This window comes from Sander lucioperca, chromosome 8 (assembly GCF_008315115.2).
Source record: "Sander lucioperca isolate FBNREF2018 chromosome 8, SLUC_FBN_1.2, whole genome shotgun sequence".
Lineage (NCBI taxonomy): Eukaryota > Metazoa > Chordata > Actinopteri > Perciformes > Percidae > Sander > Sander lucioperca.
The window spans coordinates 20,316,667-20,335,221 of NC_050180.1; the positions used below are offsets into that span (position 1 = coordinate 20,316,667).

The 18,555-nt window shown below is 38.0% G+C and overlaps 1 protein-coding gene across 2 annotated transcripts in view; it reads left to right on the forward strand.

The window, feature by feature from the left end:
• LOC116047662 (glypican-6-like) overlaps positions 1–18,555 on the forward strand; it is a 113,063-nt gene that overhangs the window by 20,038 nt on the left and 74,470 nt on the right. For both annotated transcript variants that reach the window (XM_031296574.2, XM_031296585.2), the window contains exon 2: positions 9,544–9,702. In XM_031296574.2, the coding sequence (XP_031152434.1) occupies positions 9,544–9,702 (159 nt within the window). The remainder of the gene's footprint in view (positions 1–9,543; positions 9,703–18,555) is intronic.

The window sequence follows — 18,555 nt, forward strand, 5'->3', positions numbered from 1 at the left end:
TAAGGCAGGACCAAACCATTTCATGCAGATACAGGGGGTGGTTGGTCAATATGGATGTTTACTTTTTGGTTAATGGGGATATTTAACTTTTACTGCCAAAAACAAGTAAAAACAAAGACATCATTTATTTTATTATTATATTTGAAATATATATACTGAATGATGATGGTTTAATATTTTTTAGAGCTGTCAATCGATTAAAAAATGTAATCTAATTAATTACATACTCTGTGATTAATTAATCAAAATGAATCGCATACATAATTAACGGTGGCTGGACCGATACTTTTTAAGAAAGTAAAAAAAAACAAGAAATAACAAGAAGGGTGCTAAACAACAGTCAGCGACATTAAACAAGGCTTGTTTATTGCTAGGCCATATGGTCAAAATGAAATGATTCAATAATAATGTATAACAATAACTTATTTCACTAATAAATTGCTGTTGAACAACAAAAACAACCACCAGATTGGAAAAGGACATTTAACAATAACTTCGAATGCACCACGAGGCTGTAGTTTACCAGTTTCATTGAACAAATAATCTATTCAACATCTCTTTTTGGCCTCTGTCTCCCTGCTTGTCTTTTGCTTTCCCTCTCCTCCTCATCTCTCCCTTCTGGTGACGCTAGTGCAGCCACGACGCTGAAGTTGGCATCCGATTCGCAGCTTCTGATTTGGCAGTTAAGGGGAACTTAAAGCTGTTTTTTTAACCTCTTACTGTATTGAATGAGTGTTAGTCATTAAGGTAAATTTATAATTATGTCTAAAACACACTTTTAGATTTGTGAAAGCTTTATTGTCTTTATGAGAACACAATAAGTTTTTTTTCACATATAAACCACATTAGACTAGGTCTAGATCCACCTAGACTTGTCAAATCTGGACTACATTATCCCAGAGAGGCTAAGGAGTCTTAAAAACACAGTTTGGGATTTGTGAAAGCTTTATTCTATTTGTGAAAATGCCATAAAGGGAGATTTTACTGTTTTTTGCATATGTAGACCACATTGGACCAAGTCCACATCCAAAACCACAATACCTAAACTTGTCAAAACTGGACAAGAATTAACTCACTCTCTCCATGTCATTTATTATATCCATGAGCAGGTCTTCCCCTGTACTTGTGTAAACACGGTAACGCAAACTTGGTAATCTACAGTGGGCAATACAGCACCGTAAAGAAAAGACCTTTACGACAGCAGGTGTGGTGAAAATACTACCACTTTTGTCCAAAGTGGCCGCTAGAATTAACACAAACTGAAAGTTACATATAGCCACTTTAAGTCATAGAAAAAAATGTCTTCATGAATATAATGTGGAACTGCTGTGGACCTATCTCTGACATCAACACATTTAGGATGTATTTGATCCTGTCAGAAGACACCATGGTGCACACTTTATCAGAGAGTGTGTCACAGCTGTCGAGGAAGTTTGACAGGTATTTCACAATCCTGTCCAGCTGGGTTTCATCATCAAAGAAGATCGGGACCCAGCGTTCCCCAGAAGTGGGGTTGCTCCTCACCTGAGACAATGGCCTATGAAGTATGAATTAAAAAAAATCTTCATAAATACTCAGTCCTGCCTCTTTTTCTGAGGAAAGGTGAGAAAACAACACTTATGTTGAAGGAGAAGGATTTGAAGAGTAAATTAAACCACTGGCAAATCTATGACGATATTTGGATTGATTTCCAAAAGGTAAAAATAACTTTTTCTACTTTTCTTTTGAAGTGAGAAGGAAGACCTGCTCATGGATATAAGAAATGACATGGAGAGACGTGGACTTGTACGTTGAATGTCAATTAGCAAAGGCCATGCTGTGGCAATAAAATAAAACAGTTTATTTAGCCTCTCTGGGATAATTTAGTCCTGATTTGACAAGTCTTAAGTATTGTGGTTTTGGATCTGGACCTGGTCCAATGTAGTCTATATGTGAAAAATACAGTAAAATCTCCCTTTATTGCATTTTCACAAATAGAATAAAGCTTTCACAAATCTCAAACTGTGTTTTTAAGACTCCTTAGACTCTCTGGGATAATTTAGTCCTGATTTGACAAGTTTAGAAAAATGGTGAAATCTCCCTTTATTGTGTTCTCATAAAGACAATAAAGCTTTCACAAATCTAAAAGTGTGTTTTAGACATAATTAATAATTTACCTTAATGACTAACACTCATTCAATACAGTAAGAGGTTCAAAAAACGGAGGATCAGTCACTTAGCAATGTAAATTATGTTTCCTGCTGAATCGGACAGTTTTAAGTTCCCCTTAAATTTCCCCTTAACTGCCGAATCGGAAGCTGCGAATCGGATGCCAACTTCAGCGTTGTAGTGCAGCCTCCATTTGTTCCTTAGTCCCTGTTAAAAGACAGCAAACACAAGAAAAAGATCTTTACCATTATAAATGCTATAACGGAATGTTATACTTGTTACATGGGAAACTACTCATACATTTTAGCTTTCATTTAACGTTGCTAGTGAAGTTAACAAGGTGCAGCTTTACCTCCAATCCTGCAGCTACAACTGATAAACAAACCAATTTCTAAATCTCTGCTAACATTACGCATATACAGTAACGGCTTACAAAAAGAGATGAAAATGCCACCGGACATTAAACTTTACGAACACAAATGGCATAAAAGACAGCAACACAGCTAGCTAGCTAACAGCCTAATGTTAAATGATAGGTTCAGTTAGCTTAACGTTAGCTCGGGGTGTATCTACCTAATTATAATAGCAATTTGTACCAGCATTAATGCGTAACACTTGACATTGATGTAACACATTAACGGTGATAACAAATGTACGGCAAACACTAAATATACTTACATTTAAATGTTAATTGTGCCATCAGCGATGCCGCTCCAACTCCCACTTAGGTCCGCCATTGTTGTTGTTTTTTTTACGAGCCGGCAAAGCCGCGCGCATAGGATTGTGGGTGATTTGGGAGCGCGAAAGACAGACAGTGCGTCTGTCCAATCAGGAGGGTCCGTCCTCTACTAGATAGGCCCTACCTTTTCCGGTAGAAGTTAATGCCGTTGTGTTTTGTGATTTATTGAAGTGTTTTCCTATTTGCTGTCGTGTTTTCATATTTGCTGTCGTGTTTTCATATTTGCTGTCGTGTTTTCATATTTGCCGTTGTGTTTTCCTATTTGCTGTCGTGTTTTCATATTTGCTGTCGTGTTTTCATATTTGCTGTCGTGTTTTCCTATTTGCTGTCGTGTTTTCATATTTGCCGTCGTGTTTTCCTATTTGCTGTCGTGTTTTCCTATTTGCTGTCGTGTTTTCATATTTGCCGTCGTGTTTTCCTATTTGCCGTCGTGTTTTCATATTTGCCGTCGTGTTTTCCTATTTGCCGTCGTGTTTTCCTATTTGCCGTCGTGTTTTCATATTCGCTGTCGTGTTTTCATATTTGCCGTCACGTTTTTCTTATTGCTGTTGTGATTTGCACTTTAGGGCCACCGTAGTAATGAATATGTATCAACAAGCTGTAACCTGACACCACAGTGGAGCGAGCAGAGCTGCAGTTCAAGAGTTCAACAGCTAGGTAACCTAGCAACGGCAGCAGGGGGAGGAGCTCACAGAGCTGACAGACGGAGCTTGGAGTTAGATCAGGACTAATATGAGAAAATGGTTCCAGTTTGTGCCTTTCCAAATTGCGGCAACCAAATGAAGAGATATTTAAGCTTGAGCTTTCACCGTCTACCCCTCCGCAACCGGGAGATTTCACAGTTGTGTGTAGCATGATTATGTATAAAACCACACACTGCACTTTACATTGATTGTGTCTAGATTGTGATATTGTAATTTCCTTTTTGTTGTTGAAGTAAAGACACAAAAACACAAATGTAATGTGTACTGTTATATTATAAAACCACTGATAACAGACAGGTGCAGCAATATATTATAGAACTGTACAATGTACTTATTCTTACAATTTATTTATTCTTACAATTTACTTTACTTGTACAACACTTTTTACTAATAGAACTGTGCAATTGCTTTGTTTATTCCTAGTAATGGCAATACCAAGTGTTACTAGAAATCATATTATTAGACTCAGAAAATGTCCTCTGCCTCTTTGAATCCTGTGTAACTTCCAGTGGGGGAGGGGTACTCTTGTCTGATCACTGCTATAACACAGGTAGGCAAAGTTCTTCTGGTGCCACGGCCAAGGGGCTCTCCTCTCAGAACCCACTCCAGAATCACCCGGTAGGCCACGAGTCTGCATTGGCTGGGGGGGAGGAAGGGTGAGCTTTGGTTATTTCACTAAAGAAGTGATGCATTTACTTATAATAAATAATAATACATTTCATTTATAGAGGGCTTTTCATCGTACTCAAAGACACTTTACAGTAAAAACCAGCACATATAGCACATTAAAAACAGATAAGCAATAAAACCAACACAACAAGCATATTTAGAAGCAATTAAAAACAATAAAAACAGTAACTATCAGGTGAGAAATGTAAGATTATTGTATGTGGAAAGCTAATCTGAAGAGGTATGTTTTGATTAGTGTTTTGAATGTGTATTTACAACAAATGTACATGTACCTAAGCTAGGACAGAGTCATGACAGTCTGTTGTACTCACTCATTACACAGCTGGCCATCAGGTCCGTCCGGTTTAGGCTGCTTCTTCCAATTTACTTTCGGGACAAAAAAAAAAACGCTTCCAGAACATCCTTATAGATCAGATGGGGAAACCTCTGTGTATGGGCGAAACAATGTCCGTTATCTGGGGACCCATCCAGACCAGGCTGGATGAGATCCCATTCCTTACAGCACAGGCTTTCTTCCTCGGTGGTCATTGCGATACAGTATCCACACGAGCATCATGTACCCGCATCACGTGCAACCAGCCACAACTGTGAAATCTCCCGGTTGTGGAGGGGTAGACGGTGAAAGCTCAAGCTTAAATATCTCTTCATTTGGTTGCCGCAATTTGGAAAGGCACAAACTCGAACCATTTTCTCATATTAGTCCTGATCTAACTCCAAGCTCCGTCTGCTGCCGTTGCTAGGTTACCTAGCTGTTGAACTCTTGAACTGCAGCTCTGCTCGCTCCACTGTGGTGTCAGGTTACAGCTTGTTGATACATACGCATTACTATGGAAAGAACCTCGGCAAATCGTTTTTTGTGGAAAAAATACATTTTGGAATATTGGATTGTATGAGATCGGCATTCGACTAGTGTGGGCCAGGAAATAACCAGAGGTATGGATTAACACAACTTTTATGGCTTTCTGTCACATCTACTGCAGTCAAATTCGCTGTGTTCCCTTGGAAGGAATAACTGCACATGGCTAAGCACTTGTAATGGCATTTCGAGCATGTTCAGAGGCTAAAACTTGCCCTGTTTAAGCCCTGTTTAAGCCTTTGGGTGCTAACGCTAGCAGGAGGATAACGCGGTGTAGGCGGCACTGATTGGTTTCATTTTTCTCGCTACTGACAGTACTCCTAATTTACAAACAACAGAGCTACGGGTTGGAATCGACCGGAATTCTCCTTTAACCGTTTTTAATCCAGCTACTAGCTAGCGGTAGGCTAACATTAGCTGCTGTTGAGTATAGTGTTAACTAGCATCACATGCAGCGGTGTTTGTGTTGTCTGTATCGTCTGTTTCAGAGCATCCGAGAGAAGTGCAGACATATCAGTGGTACCAGATTTCGGTACCCAACCCTATTCAGGAAGAAGATTTTTACAAGTAAATGTTCCTACATTCTCGTCTTCCTCCTTCATTTTACAGTTGAATGGTGGCTAGAACGGCTCCGGGTCAAACGTCAATATGGAATGAATTAATCTGCGTTATTTTTTTTAACGCGTTATTTTTTCTCAGATTAATTAATCGAAATTAACGCGTTATTTTGACAACCCTAATAATTTTATATTAGTTTTTACCTATTTTTGGGGCCCCTGTCAGTCATGGGCCCTTGGAATTGTCCTAACTTTTCCCCCCTATACGGCGTCCCTGTCTATATGCATTATCGTTTAGCCTCAAATTTAAATTGTTGTGGGCGTGTTGATCTGCACTGTAAATTGAACTTCTGACGATCTAACTGATCCCCTAACCGCCATCTAGTTTATTTATACCGGTATGTCAGATTTGTGTCACGCCTATTCTAAAAATGTGGTCATTCTGAATGTAGCCACATCCCATAATAATTGTATTATTATTATTATTATTATTATTATTATTATTATTATTATTATTATTATTATTATTATTATTATTATTAGGCTTTTTTTTAATCCCATGTGGAGTGGGATCAGATCACAGTAAAACCAACCACCTCATATCAGGCTCATTAGATTTCTGAGGGCAGCATTTCATTCAGAAATCACATTCAGCCTCATCCATAAATGTGATGTAATTAGATTTTAGTCATTTAGTGTTAACTAAGCGCATTTTGACTTTTAAGATAAGACGGACACCACAAAGGCTACTGCTCTCTGTCTTCACTTGGTAAAGAAAGAGGCCACACTATCCCAGCTTTTATTTTAAAAGTAGGAACAGGATGAGCTTTTACTTCGCAATTTAAATTGGGTCAAATGTAGTTACACAATTCCCAAAGGTTAAGTTGTAGATTGAGTGGCCCTCAAATTTGTTTTGTGCTCTCTTAAATCTTTTGTCATCAATACACTTCCATAGTTTTTAGACTGTGAAATGAAGAAATTACAGACTGAGTCTTCTTGAAATTGCTGCATGGGAAAATGAAATGCTGTAGATGATTAACTTTTGATACACTTCAGTTTTTTACCAACATCATCAATGATTTAATGATAGAGAATAGTTTAAAGGAATGTTTTATCTGTTCACCTCACTGATTAAACTTTGATAACCCTTTGCCAATGATAACTCTTATTGTCAGACCAAAAAGAAACTACCTGTGATCCTCTTCTACAGTGCACAAAATCATGTTAAAGAACTTACAAGGCACACGGCAGTTTTTTTACTCTGTCCATTTCTGAAATCAGCAACTTATTTTCTGTACAGAGAAAATTACAATGAAAATGCATAGTCTATCACATCTCCGGGGAGGAAAATATCATGTTGGTGACACCTTAAATGTTGGTTTGTGAGCTACAGTTCTGAGAAACCAAGGGTTATGTGAAAGAGGAGGAACTATAATGCACCATCTACTCTCACCCCCTCATTTGTTTAGTATAGTTTTATGTTTAAAAGTGTTCAAATGTTTGAAAGGGTATCTGACAAACTGAAGTTCCAAATTATCCACACAGTAACATTTGACATCACAAAATTACATTTGGCTCTTTTTTGGTGCCATGTCTCAAGGGAAAGGCCACAGAATTTTGCGTACACCATGTTTTTGATTTTGCAGGATATTTACGAAGTCTGAATATGTCTATGGTAACAAAGCCAAACGAAAAAGTGTAAATGGTTTAAACCAGGGTTGCTATCTCTTAGTTGGTGATTGGTCGTTGGGTACGCACATTCACAGCTCATTCACACTTCTGTGTGGCTACTGATTGGTCGACTGAATGTGCTGCAGCTAGCAGCAATTTAATCTGCTAGAGACAGTTGTCATTTTAGGTGACAAAGTCAACAGTTACCAGCTAGAAATTAGATGCCTGTATTGTCTACCTATGTCTAAAATCAAGCACCCATTGTTTAACAAATTACCAAGAAATTTAAGTTGTAAGGCAAGGCAAGGCAGCTTTATTTGTATAGCACATTTCAGCAACAGGGCAATTCAAAGTGCTTTACATAAAACATTGAAGAGCAGTTAGAAAACGATTAAAAAAAAAAAAAAATTAAAACATTAAAGAGCAGGTAACAATGATAAAAAAAAAAAAATTCTCCGACCACAGGTCCTTTTGGCTCCGGTTACTTGGTGTTTTCGTTACCCACTACAAGATTGCAGTAGTTCTACTGTTCACTACGATGTAGCCGTCGCTACAAAGCTTAGTTTAATTTCAGTAAACCTTGCTAAATCCAGGACAGTTCTCAGTCTGTCTCTTGATAAGTCCACAGAAATATCTGACAAGTTCACAGACGTTGTCTTTCTTATTGACCTAGTTCGCAGACTAAATCTGACCAGTTCAGAGATGTGGTCCTTGTATGGATAAGCTATTGTCACAACCGTGTTGGAGAGGTAATATCAGAAATATGTCCGTTATCTTCCGGTCCATATTTTTCCGTCATTTCTCCGAACACAGGTCCTTTTGGCTCAGGTGACTTGGTGTTTTCGTTACCCATTACAAGATTGCAGTAGTTCTACTTTTCACAACGATGTAGCCTAAATCTGCCACGGGCATCATTGTAAACTGCACATGTGCCCTGTGAAAATGGGAAGCTTGTCAGACATAGCAACAGTAACTAAGTGGGGATGAGGCTTAGCAAACTCTCAATTTGAACGCATTTCAGCTAATTAAGATCTGATGGGATTTTGCAAACCACAATGGAAGAACATAAAAGTTAAATACTGTTATCAGCTCAAATGATTGTGTCCAAAATGAGAGATTTTGCTGTAAAAGTTTTATTGAATCATTGAGTGAATTTTAAGCACCCGACTTGCTGGAGTGAGAGAAAGAAAGGATTTCTTGAAGTTGAATGTTCTAATTTTATATAGCCTACTCCAGTCATGTTACATGTATTAACCCTTGTGTGGTGTTCATATTTTTGTTACACAGCCAATGTTCCCGGGTCTGGTGGACCCACCACATTATTAGGCTTTTAAATCAACACAGCCATAACAATTTATGTAAAAATACTTAACAGATGTTTCCTTTAGCTCAATTACCAAATATATATATATATATCATTTATGGTTCATATTTGCCATTTACTCCTGTGAGATCACATTTATGATCATATGATAATTTTTGTTTTTTGTGAGAAAACAAGGAAATTCAATTATAAAAAAAGTTAAAAAAAAATAGAAACAAGATTTTTGATCATTATTGGTGCTTATTTCTTAGAACTTAATCACAGCAGGTGAAAGTGCTTGAAATGTAACAATTTTATAACTTTGTGTGGGAATAGCAGGTGCAGACAGACAACATTACCGCACACAGACACCTACACTCACACGCACACATACAGACGCACAGACACACACAGAGACGCACAGACACAAAGACACACACACAGACACACACACACACACACACACACACACACACACACACACACACACACACACACACACACACACAAACACACACCCAGTTAGGAGGAGGACACAGTTAAGTTTCATAGCACCTACAATTATTACACAATTATTACACTTGGGTCCAGTAGACCCGAACACCTCATATGTAATAGTTATGTGTAGGGGGGGTGTACCGTGTGCAGTCATTGAAAATAAGTTATTTTTTATGTTCTTCACAGAAAATTGGCCAAGGCCAGTGAGTTTGAGTTAGAAGAAATAATAAATAGCATAATTTTTCTTTTAGCAAACATTGAAAACGGGTCCCACAGACCTAAACACCAAACAAGGGTTAAGTCTGTCTATAGTTAGTGCCACTTTTAGTATGGATACAAAAACACTATTTTGTTTTTTTGTTGTTGCTATTTTGCAGGTGAACACCTTCGAGTATGTCCTCAGGGAAACACATGTTGCACCCAGGAAATGGAGGACAAATTTGGCCAACAGAGCAAACAGGACTTTGAGAATCTGGTTGATGAAATAAGTCATGAGTTGAGAAGCACCTTTGTTTCCAGACACAAAAGATTTGATGGTAAGTCTTTTTTTTTTGCTTAATGTTTTATGATGATACATTTTTCTATTTTGTCTCTTTTTGTCAACAGTTTGGTAAGTCACCATAGAATAAAATGCTGCAATAAGGGAAAATCCAAGGATTTACAGTGTGTGTGTTAATTTGAAAAGGTTCACTGTTGTAGTTCTGTAGCTGTCTTCCCTTAAGAGGAGAAAAGATGTGAAATCTCATTAATATGCTTTGGAGTGGAGAACCCTCTTGTTGGATTAGACAAACATGGCTTCTTGCACAGCAGATTGACAGCTTTAACAGCAGTACAGAGCCACACTCTGCATTATTAAGGCTGTTTGGTGGTCCTGTGCTCTGTGTGATCTTGTCGTAGCCCAATGGGGACTATCTTGACCACCACACATCCACTGAGCTTGGGAGAGGATGTAGTACTCATTACTGAACTGATACTCACTGTACCTCGCCACCTCTCCCTGTTGGTATCTTCTCTATGCAGTCTGCTCCTTCCAGTTACACTTTAATTAGAAATAATAATCCCTCCAACTCCCAACATTATACTGTGTAGGAAGCAGCAGCTTATCACTGTGGACAATAGTAAAGGGTGGTGGAGATGAAAATTGTTAAGCATAACCACCTGTCAGCATTGTCAAACAATTTAAGAATGCAGCATAAAAGCTTTTAAGATTACAGTACCGTATCTGAATTCTCTTTCTCTCCAAGTGAATGGCAGGACTCTTCCTAAGAATAGAATATATACTTTATTGTTATTGCACAAGCTTATATACAATGAAATTTGCTGTGCCGTACCTGAATATGAAAGTAATAAATACACAAATACTCTAACATACACTCTAACATACACTCAGGCACAGTCATCACAGTCAATAAATATATGAACAAGCATGAACGAGGTGCTTCTCAGCATAAGGAAAGTGCCCTTTTTTAAATCAAGGAATATTGGATTATAATACTGAATGTGTCATGGTTTCGGTGTTTTGCTTTGTATTTTGTTCCATTTCTATTACCTGTATTATTGATTTCTGTATGTGTCTTGTGTTTGTATATTTATTTTGTATATTTTTGTTCCCTGTTGTGTTGGTGTATCCCGTTTTGTGTATTGTGGTCGGTGTATATTTTGTTGTGTATTTTTCTGTTGTGCATTTCCCTGTTTATATTCTGCTTCCTGTTTTATTTTGATAGTCTGTTTTCTGTCTTGTCATGTCTAGTTTTACTTTCTGTGTTTTCCCGCCTTTGTTGATTGTCCTGCCCCGCCCTGATGTGTTTCACCTGCTGTATTACCTGTCCCTCATTTGTTCATTACCTCATGTATTTAACCTCTGTGTTCCCTTTGTCTCCTGTTAGATCGTTTTGTATCCGTTCGTGTCTGTTGGTATGCTCGCTCTGTGTGTCTGTGTCTTCCCTGCGCTCTTTGTGTTCCCGCTTTTGATATCCTGTTCTTTTGTTTGACTTTGATTCTGGACTTAGTTTTTTGCCTCCCTCAGTTTGTACCCCTCATGCAGTCTGTTTTGCACTTTTTGGCTTTTTTGGATTCCTGTTTGTATTTGCTCGTATTTGCTTCCTGCAAATAAATCATCGTGTGCAACCTTCTCCTGCCTGCCTCCCTGCCTGCCTGTCTCATCTCTGCGTTTGGGCCCACTTTTCCCTGCCTCCTCATAACAGAATGTACATTAAGAGTGATGAGACTTATAAGATGCTATCTAATATTGTTATTAGTACTTAAACCTTTGCATAGGCTATACTGTATACTTAACAAGCCTCCTATATTCAAAACCCCAGATCAGTTTTTGCTTTCAGTAGTGTAAATGTTTTGTTAAAACATTTCCATTCGTAATCATGAAGAAATGGCAACGCTGCAACCATGTAACCATCAAACTTTGGCAGCCTTGACTGAAATAATGGGTAATTCTTCAGTGCCAGTATCAGCAACTTTATTTATTATAGCACTCTCCAAAGTAGTGAATACAAAGTGCCTTACAGGAGAAAAAAAAGAGAAATGTAGATACCACACATAACATCTAGAAAAGCCAAAGAAAACAAGAGAGATAAAGTTTAAAAAGGCTTTTGATGTGTACTGAGACTTTTGCGGGAGGCTATTCTTCAGTCAAGGAGCAGCAATAGAAACAGCAGAATCATTGAAATAAAAGGATATTGTATGCCCAACATGTTGCCATCTACGAGCACTGTAACATGACGGTTGATAGATGTTTACATTTGATTATGAAATCAAGCTCATTTATTCTATTGTAAATGGATCATATTTAGTATGATTAATACATAATCTTGTCTTCCTGTGACATGGTTTGCCTATAAAACAAGCTTCTTGCTTTCATGTAAGAGCAAGACATAAACTGAAGTTTTTTAGAGTTGGTCTAAGTCTAGAGTTTTAGAATGGTCAACATTTAACAGTCACAAACTCCACCAGCAGTTAGCAGTTAGTTGGATACAAGCACCCCATTTCTGCACCAGGCAGTCTGTGTTAACACAGCCCACCTCCACTAGCTAGTCTTACCCGGCAACAGAGCAGCCGGCCTGTTAGCTGGATAGTCCGATACGGCAATTGTTTCCACAACAACAAAAACACAGCAGTCTGTGAGCTCGCGTTGGGAGTTTCGTTGAAGTTGGATGTATCTGTATGTGTCTGATCTGTACCAATGTATCCCGGTGGTACATGTGTGCGGTAGTTTGAATGCACATAATTGTTCTAAAATTTCCGTCGGGATGAATATATCTATCTATCTATCTAAAGTTTTGATGCTGAGAAGCCACTAAGCTACGCAAGGATTCAAGATGGCTGACACTCGTTTTGGTTCGTGAAATTTCGGAGAATGCCGACAGTCCAACCCCCTATGGGCGGTTTGGAAATATGCGGAAGTATGGCTGTCCATTGCCTCTGGGCAAAAAAATCTCGTTTTACGTCATCAGAAGATTTTTTCCAGACCCACAATACAGAGATCTCTCAGGGGGACATGAGGGAGGGAAGCACGGTCATTCAAAAATACTACCGTGTTTCTACTGAGACAAAGCTTAATGCTAAATCGGTGAAGTATCCCTTTAATACGGTGGCCCTGAAGTGCAAATCACAACAGCAAATAGAAAAACGCAACAGCAAATCATAAAACACGACAGCAAATAGGTAAACGCGACAGCAAATATGAAAACACTTCAAAAAATCACAACACAACGGCAAATAGGAAAACACGAGAGCAAATAGGAAAACACTTAAACAAATCATAAAACACGACAGCAAATATGAAAACACAACAGCAAATATGAAAACACAACAGCAAATATGAAAACACGACAGCAAACAGGAAAACACTTCAATAAATCATAAAACACAACGGCAAATAGGAAAACACAACAGCAAATAGGAAAACACGACAGCAAATAGGAAAACACGACAGCAAATATGAAAACACAACAACAAATATGAAAACACGACAGCAAATAGGAAAACGCAACAGCAAATAGGAAAATGCGACAGCAAATAGGTAAACGTGACAGCAAATATGAAAACACTTCAACAAATATGAAAACACAACAGCAAATATGAAAACATGACAGCAAACATGAAAACACGACAGCTAATAGGAAAATGCTTCAATAAATCATAAAACACAACGGCAAATAGGAAAACACGACAGCAAATAGGTAAACATGACAGCAAATAGGAAAACACGACAGCAAATAGGAAAACACTTCAACAAATCATAAAACACAACGGCATTAACTTCTACCGGAAAAGGTAGGGCCTATCTAGTAGAGGACGGACCCTCCTGATTGGACAGACGGACTGTCTCTCTGTTAAAAGTAGGCGCTTTTCCGTGTTTTTCACCTCTCCTTCCTGTTAAAAGACAGACAGTCCGTCTGTCCAATCAGGAGGGTCCGTCCTCTGCTAGATAGGCCCTACCTTTTCCGGTAGAAGTTAATGCCGTTGTGTTTTAAAATTTGTTGAAGTGTTTTCATATTTGCTGTCGTGTTTTCCTGTTTGCCGTTGTGCTTTATGATTTGTTGAAGTGTTTTCCTATTTGCTGTTGTGTTCCTATTTGCTGTTGTGTTTTCCGATTTGCTGTCGTGTTTTCCTATTTGCTGTCGTTTTTTCATATTTGCTGTTGTGTTTTCATATTTGCTGTCGTGTTTTCATATTTGCTGTCGTGTTTTCCTATTTGCTGTCGTGTTTGCCTATTTGCCGTTGTGTTTTCCTATTTGCCGTTGTGTTTTATGATTTGTTGAAGTGTTTTCATATTTACTGTCATGTTTTCCTATTTGCTGTCGTGTTTTCATATTTGCTGTCGTGTTTTCATATTTGCTGTCATGTTTTCATATTTGTTGTCGTGTTTTCATATTTGCTGTCGTGTTTTCCTATTTGCCGTTGTGTTTTCCTATTTGCCGTTGTGTTTTACGATTTGTTGAAGTGTTTTCATATTTGCTGTCGTGTTTTCCTATTTGCTGTCGTGTTTTCCTATTTGCTGTCGTGTTTTCATATTTGCTGTCATGTTTTCCTATTTTGCTGTCGTGTTTTCATATTTGCTGTCGTGTTTTCCTATTTGCCGTTGTGTTTTCCTATTTGCCGTTGTGTTTTATGATTTGCTGTTGCGTTTTTCTATTTGCTGTTGTGATTTGCACTTCAGGGCCACCGTACTGTAAGGCTTATCTTCCACTACAGTATATCTCCTATGATTCCAACATATACATTTTTATGTCAGCACCTCTTTGTGCCGCATTACACCTTTTCACCATTCACAGCTTGTGGGATGATCTTTTACCATACTGATATACATAAATTACATAAGATACCTTATTTCAACATGAATACAACCTCTTCTGAGATCTCATGATTGAACAGCAACACACCCAAAGTTCAGTTAATGTAAAGTAATTCTAATGTTGAGGGCTGCAACTAACGATTATTTTCATTGTTGATAAATTTGTTGATTATTTTCTCAATTAATCGTTTAATTTTTTGGTCTGTAAAATGTCAGAAAATTGTGAAAAATGTTGATTAATGTTTTCCAAAGCCCAAGATGACGTCCTCAAATGTCCTGTTTTGTCCAAAACTCAAAGATATTCAGTTTTCTACCTTAGAGGAGTGAAAGAAACTTGAAAATATTCACATTTAAGAAGCTGGAATCAGAGAATTTGTAAAAAATAACTCAAACCGATGAATCAATTATCAAAATAGTTGGTGGTTATTTTAATAGTTGACAACTAATTGATTAATAATAAATACATCTTTGCAGCTCTACTAATCTTTGACCAAAAGCAAGAGGTTAAAGCATAGACATTTCATATCTAAATATATCCAATGTCAATAACTGAATTGAGTGATTTAATAGGACAATTCAATACTCACTAGTCAATGTCTTTCTGTGCTCATTCTTTTCAAACTATCCAACATATTATATGAAACAAATACTATTCAGTTACAGCATGGAACTCTCAGATGATTGCACATTGCCCAGAAACTCAATGTCACAATGCCTGGGTGATGGCTGTCTGTTTTTCTTTCCAGGAAGGAATATACACTTCTTTAGCTCACATGTGATTCCTGGAAGCATGCATAAATAAATAAGTGTTATTTTGATCATCCGCTGTCAGGATAGTGAATGTCATAAGGAGGACTCCAGTGAGGGGAGGAAATGGGGTTTGTCTAGCAGCACTTAGATGCATGACTCCAGGCACCCCTGTTCCTCTTGGGGTTTGCTGCCATTCTCCATAATTCCATCAGCGTCAAAGCAGATGCCAAATGCAGGGTTCAGCTCTGTAGCCCTCTGCTGTCTGTAGACTTTGTGTCTGCTGATGGTCTCGACTGACCACCCTCTCGGAAATCTGACATATTGATTGCTGGATTTGAATTCCACCCTTATCTTTACGTGGCATTAATTGAGTGTTGTGTGGTTTTAAGCAGGAGATATCAGTTGAGATTCAACCAGCCAATAAATTTGAAAAGAAAATACATGTTTCAAGTGTTTCAAGCACAATTTGTATATTATAAGAGTCTGCATTTCTCTGACTCCATGTTCCTTAAACAGTTTTTTCTCTTCATAAAGCAGTGATACCAAAATAATTGTGTTGGCCTTGATACTGAATCGGAACACACACTGTAGTTAAGGATCCAAACAACACAGAGTTGTTAGATCATTTAGATGCTCTTTACTATCTATTTAGCACCTGGCTCTGGAGTTCCACCTACACAGAGTCAGTGTAGGCTATGTGTGTATTCTCTTCTCTTTATGCAGAGTTTGTGATGAGTGTTACTGTAGCTGACAGTAGCTGGCCAGCCTACGCATACCTGACACCACAGCCTACGTGTCACAGTGAGAGGGCACAGTCTCGACTATGCCAAGACCATCCGAGCACAGATACAGAAATATCCACAACAACCCATGTTGCACTGTACAGCTGTGTGAATCTAAGAGAGAAACAGCATCATCGGAAAAATATGTGCCAAACATGCAGCCACTTACATACAAATTACTGGAATGTATTAATACATTTAGCCTGTTTGCTAATTTATCTTTCAAAAATCATCTCTGAATAATCTCATTGTTTTCAACGTAATGCATATCCTATCCCTATTCCTAAGTCCTCAGGAAACAACCATTCAGATACATCAGATAAATGGCCGGCACAGAGCATTCTTTTCCACTTGCTCGTTAAACACTAAGTCAAGGGTCTTAATTGCTAATCAATTGTTGGCCCTCCTTTGACCATGAACACCATGGTGCTGGGTAGCCAAATAGAATATGAATGTGGTCCATCCTCCACAATTGATCTTCTTTGGAGTTAATGACTTACTCTGATATCGCTTGTCAAATTGTCCCTGGCAGTCTATTAAGACAATATTTAGCAGCTGGCACAAAATGGCATCAGTTGTATTGTTGCATCACTGTGTCAAAATTGCAATATTTACTTACAGATATGTTGAAAATCACAGAAGACAATGGCTTATTTTGACTTAATGTTATTGTTTTGGGTTTTTTTGTGTAATCTTCTGTTACGGTATATGTCATTTTATATCACGTAACAGTATACATCATGATACAGTGATTGTTCTGTAAATTCAAATAAGAAGTGGTTAAAATAATCGCACCGTATTTCATCACATTTGATTACTTTCTTCTTTTATTTCCATACAAACAAAAAACAACTGCCTCACACGAGATAACACTTGAGTTAAAAACAAAAGACTCAAAACAGAAAAACTAAAGTTCTTTCTTTGTATTTTAGAGTATACCAATAAAACCCGACTTGATTTGCAGAATTCGCTCATCTTTCATGTTTATGACAACATTGTCAAAAAAAACTACAGCGTGCAAATGTATGGTAATTATCAACTCCAGCTTCAGTATAAACGAGAACCATATTTTTATTATTATTAAGGTTGGGATGCCTCCTCCTTATCTTTATTTACAACTTCACATTCGTTCTCCATTCCCAAAATCCCGTTACCCAGCACAGCAGCGGGATTCTCGAGAATCACAAGATCATGCCAGAATCACTAGATCAAGCGAGAACAGCTCCCGCGGTGGAAACGGTATTGCCAAATCTCTACTTGTGGACACATTTCTACAGTCGCACGGTATATACCGTCATGTTACCCAACCCCAAGGTTATTTACGATTATGATTGTGAATTGAATTGAATTTGTGTACCCTTTCGCAGTTTTGAATGTCATATGTGCATTGTTTTGTAGAATTGATGATAGATTTGTAGAGGTAAAGATTTAACTGTGAGGTAAAACTTAAAAATCACACAAACACTCGGTAAAAAAAAGGTAATGGATAAAGTTAACCCAGTAATTATGCTGGTGCCGTGCAGTGCTGAATAGGGCTTGCTTGCTCAGCAACACTCGCCTTTATATATGAAGTCCTATTGGACTATCCAGTTGGAGAATGGAAAAGTAAGAGGGAATCAAGTAGAAATATCACAATATCCCTGTGCACTACAGGATGTGGAAAAACTTGTGACTGTAATCCTTCTCTGTGGGATTTCTGATTGACAAACTGCAACATTTATGGAAAGGATTTAACTATAATTCTAGGACAGTATGCCAATCAAAGTTAATTCATGAACCAGCACTCCATCAAACATATTCCAGTTTTCCTCCTCATGTTAAATAGTTGGATATGCTAACTTTCAAATATGAAGAAATAGAATCATATCAGATGCACCACATTAGACCTTGTATTGTCTTGACTCACCAGCATACTATTCACTTTTTTATTTAGCAGCTTTGGTTTTACATTGAATTTCTTTGCTTTTAACTGCCTCTGTGTGACTTACAATAGGCAGTCTACAAGAATTAACACATGAAAATGGAGACACAAACGGTCAGCCATGTCATGTTCTGTACAGTAGCATAGCACTCAGAGCAGCCATCTGTAGACTGGCGCCTCCTGTCAGGCCAATCAATGATCCACTTATGATTGACATGTGGAATTAGAAGTGCTCCTTTTGCCACCAAAATTGTTAGTTTCATGTACAGGCATGAGAGCTCCAGTAGGTTGCAAACCAAGCTGTGTGTGTTATGTTATGCAGTTTAAATAATCACAAAGGGAGAGATGGGCTCCCTCTTTGATTGGCTGTAGTCCTGTAGGAGAAGACACTGAGTGGCTCTGCTGGAGATAACAGGCTGTTTATTCTGCTGCATGAGAGCCAAACAAGTCATTTTTGCAGTTGACTGGGTAGCTTCACTGATAAATTATAGATAGTTTATTATAGATAGATCTGAAAATCTTCTTGTATTGAATTCATCAACTTTCTGTGAATGCATTTGGCTCTTTTGGTACCTTCTATTGGTGTATGGCCATTAAATACAATGAAGCAATATGCTGTAAACTT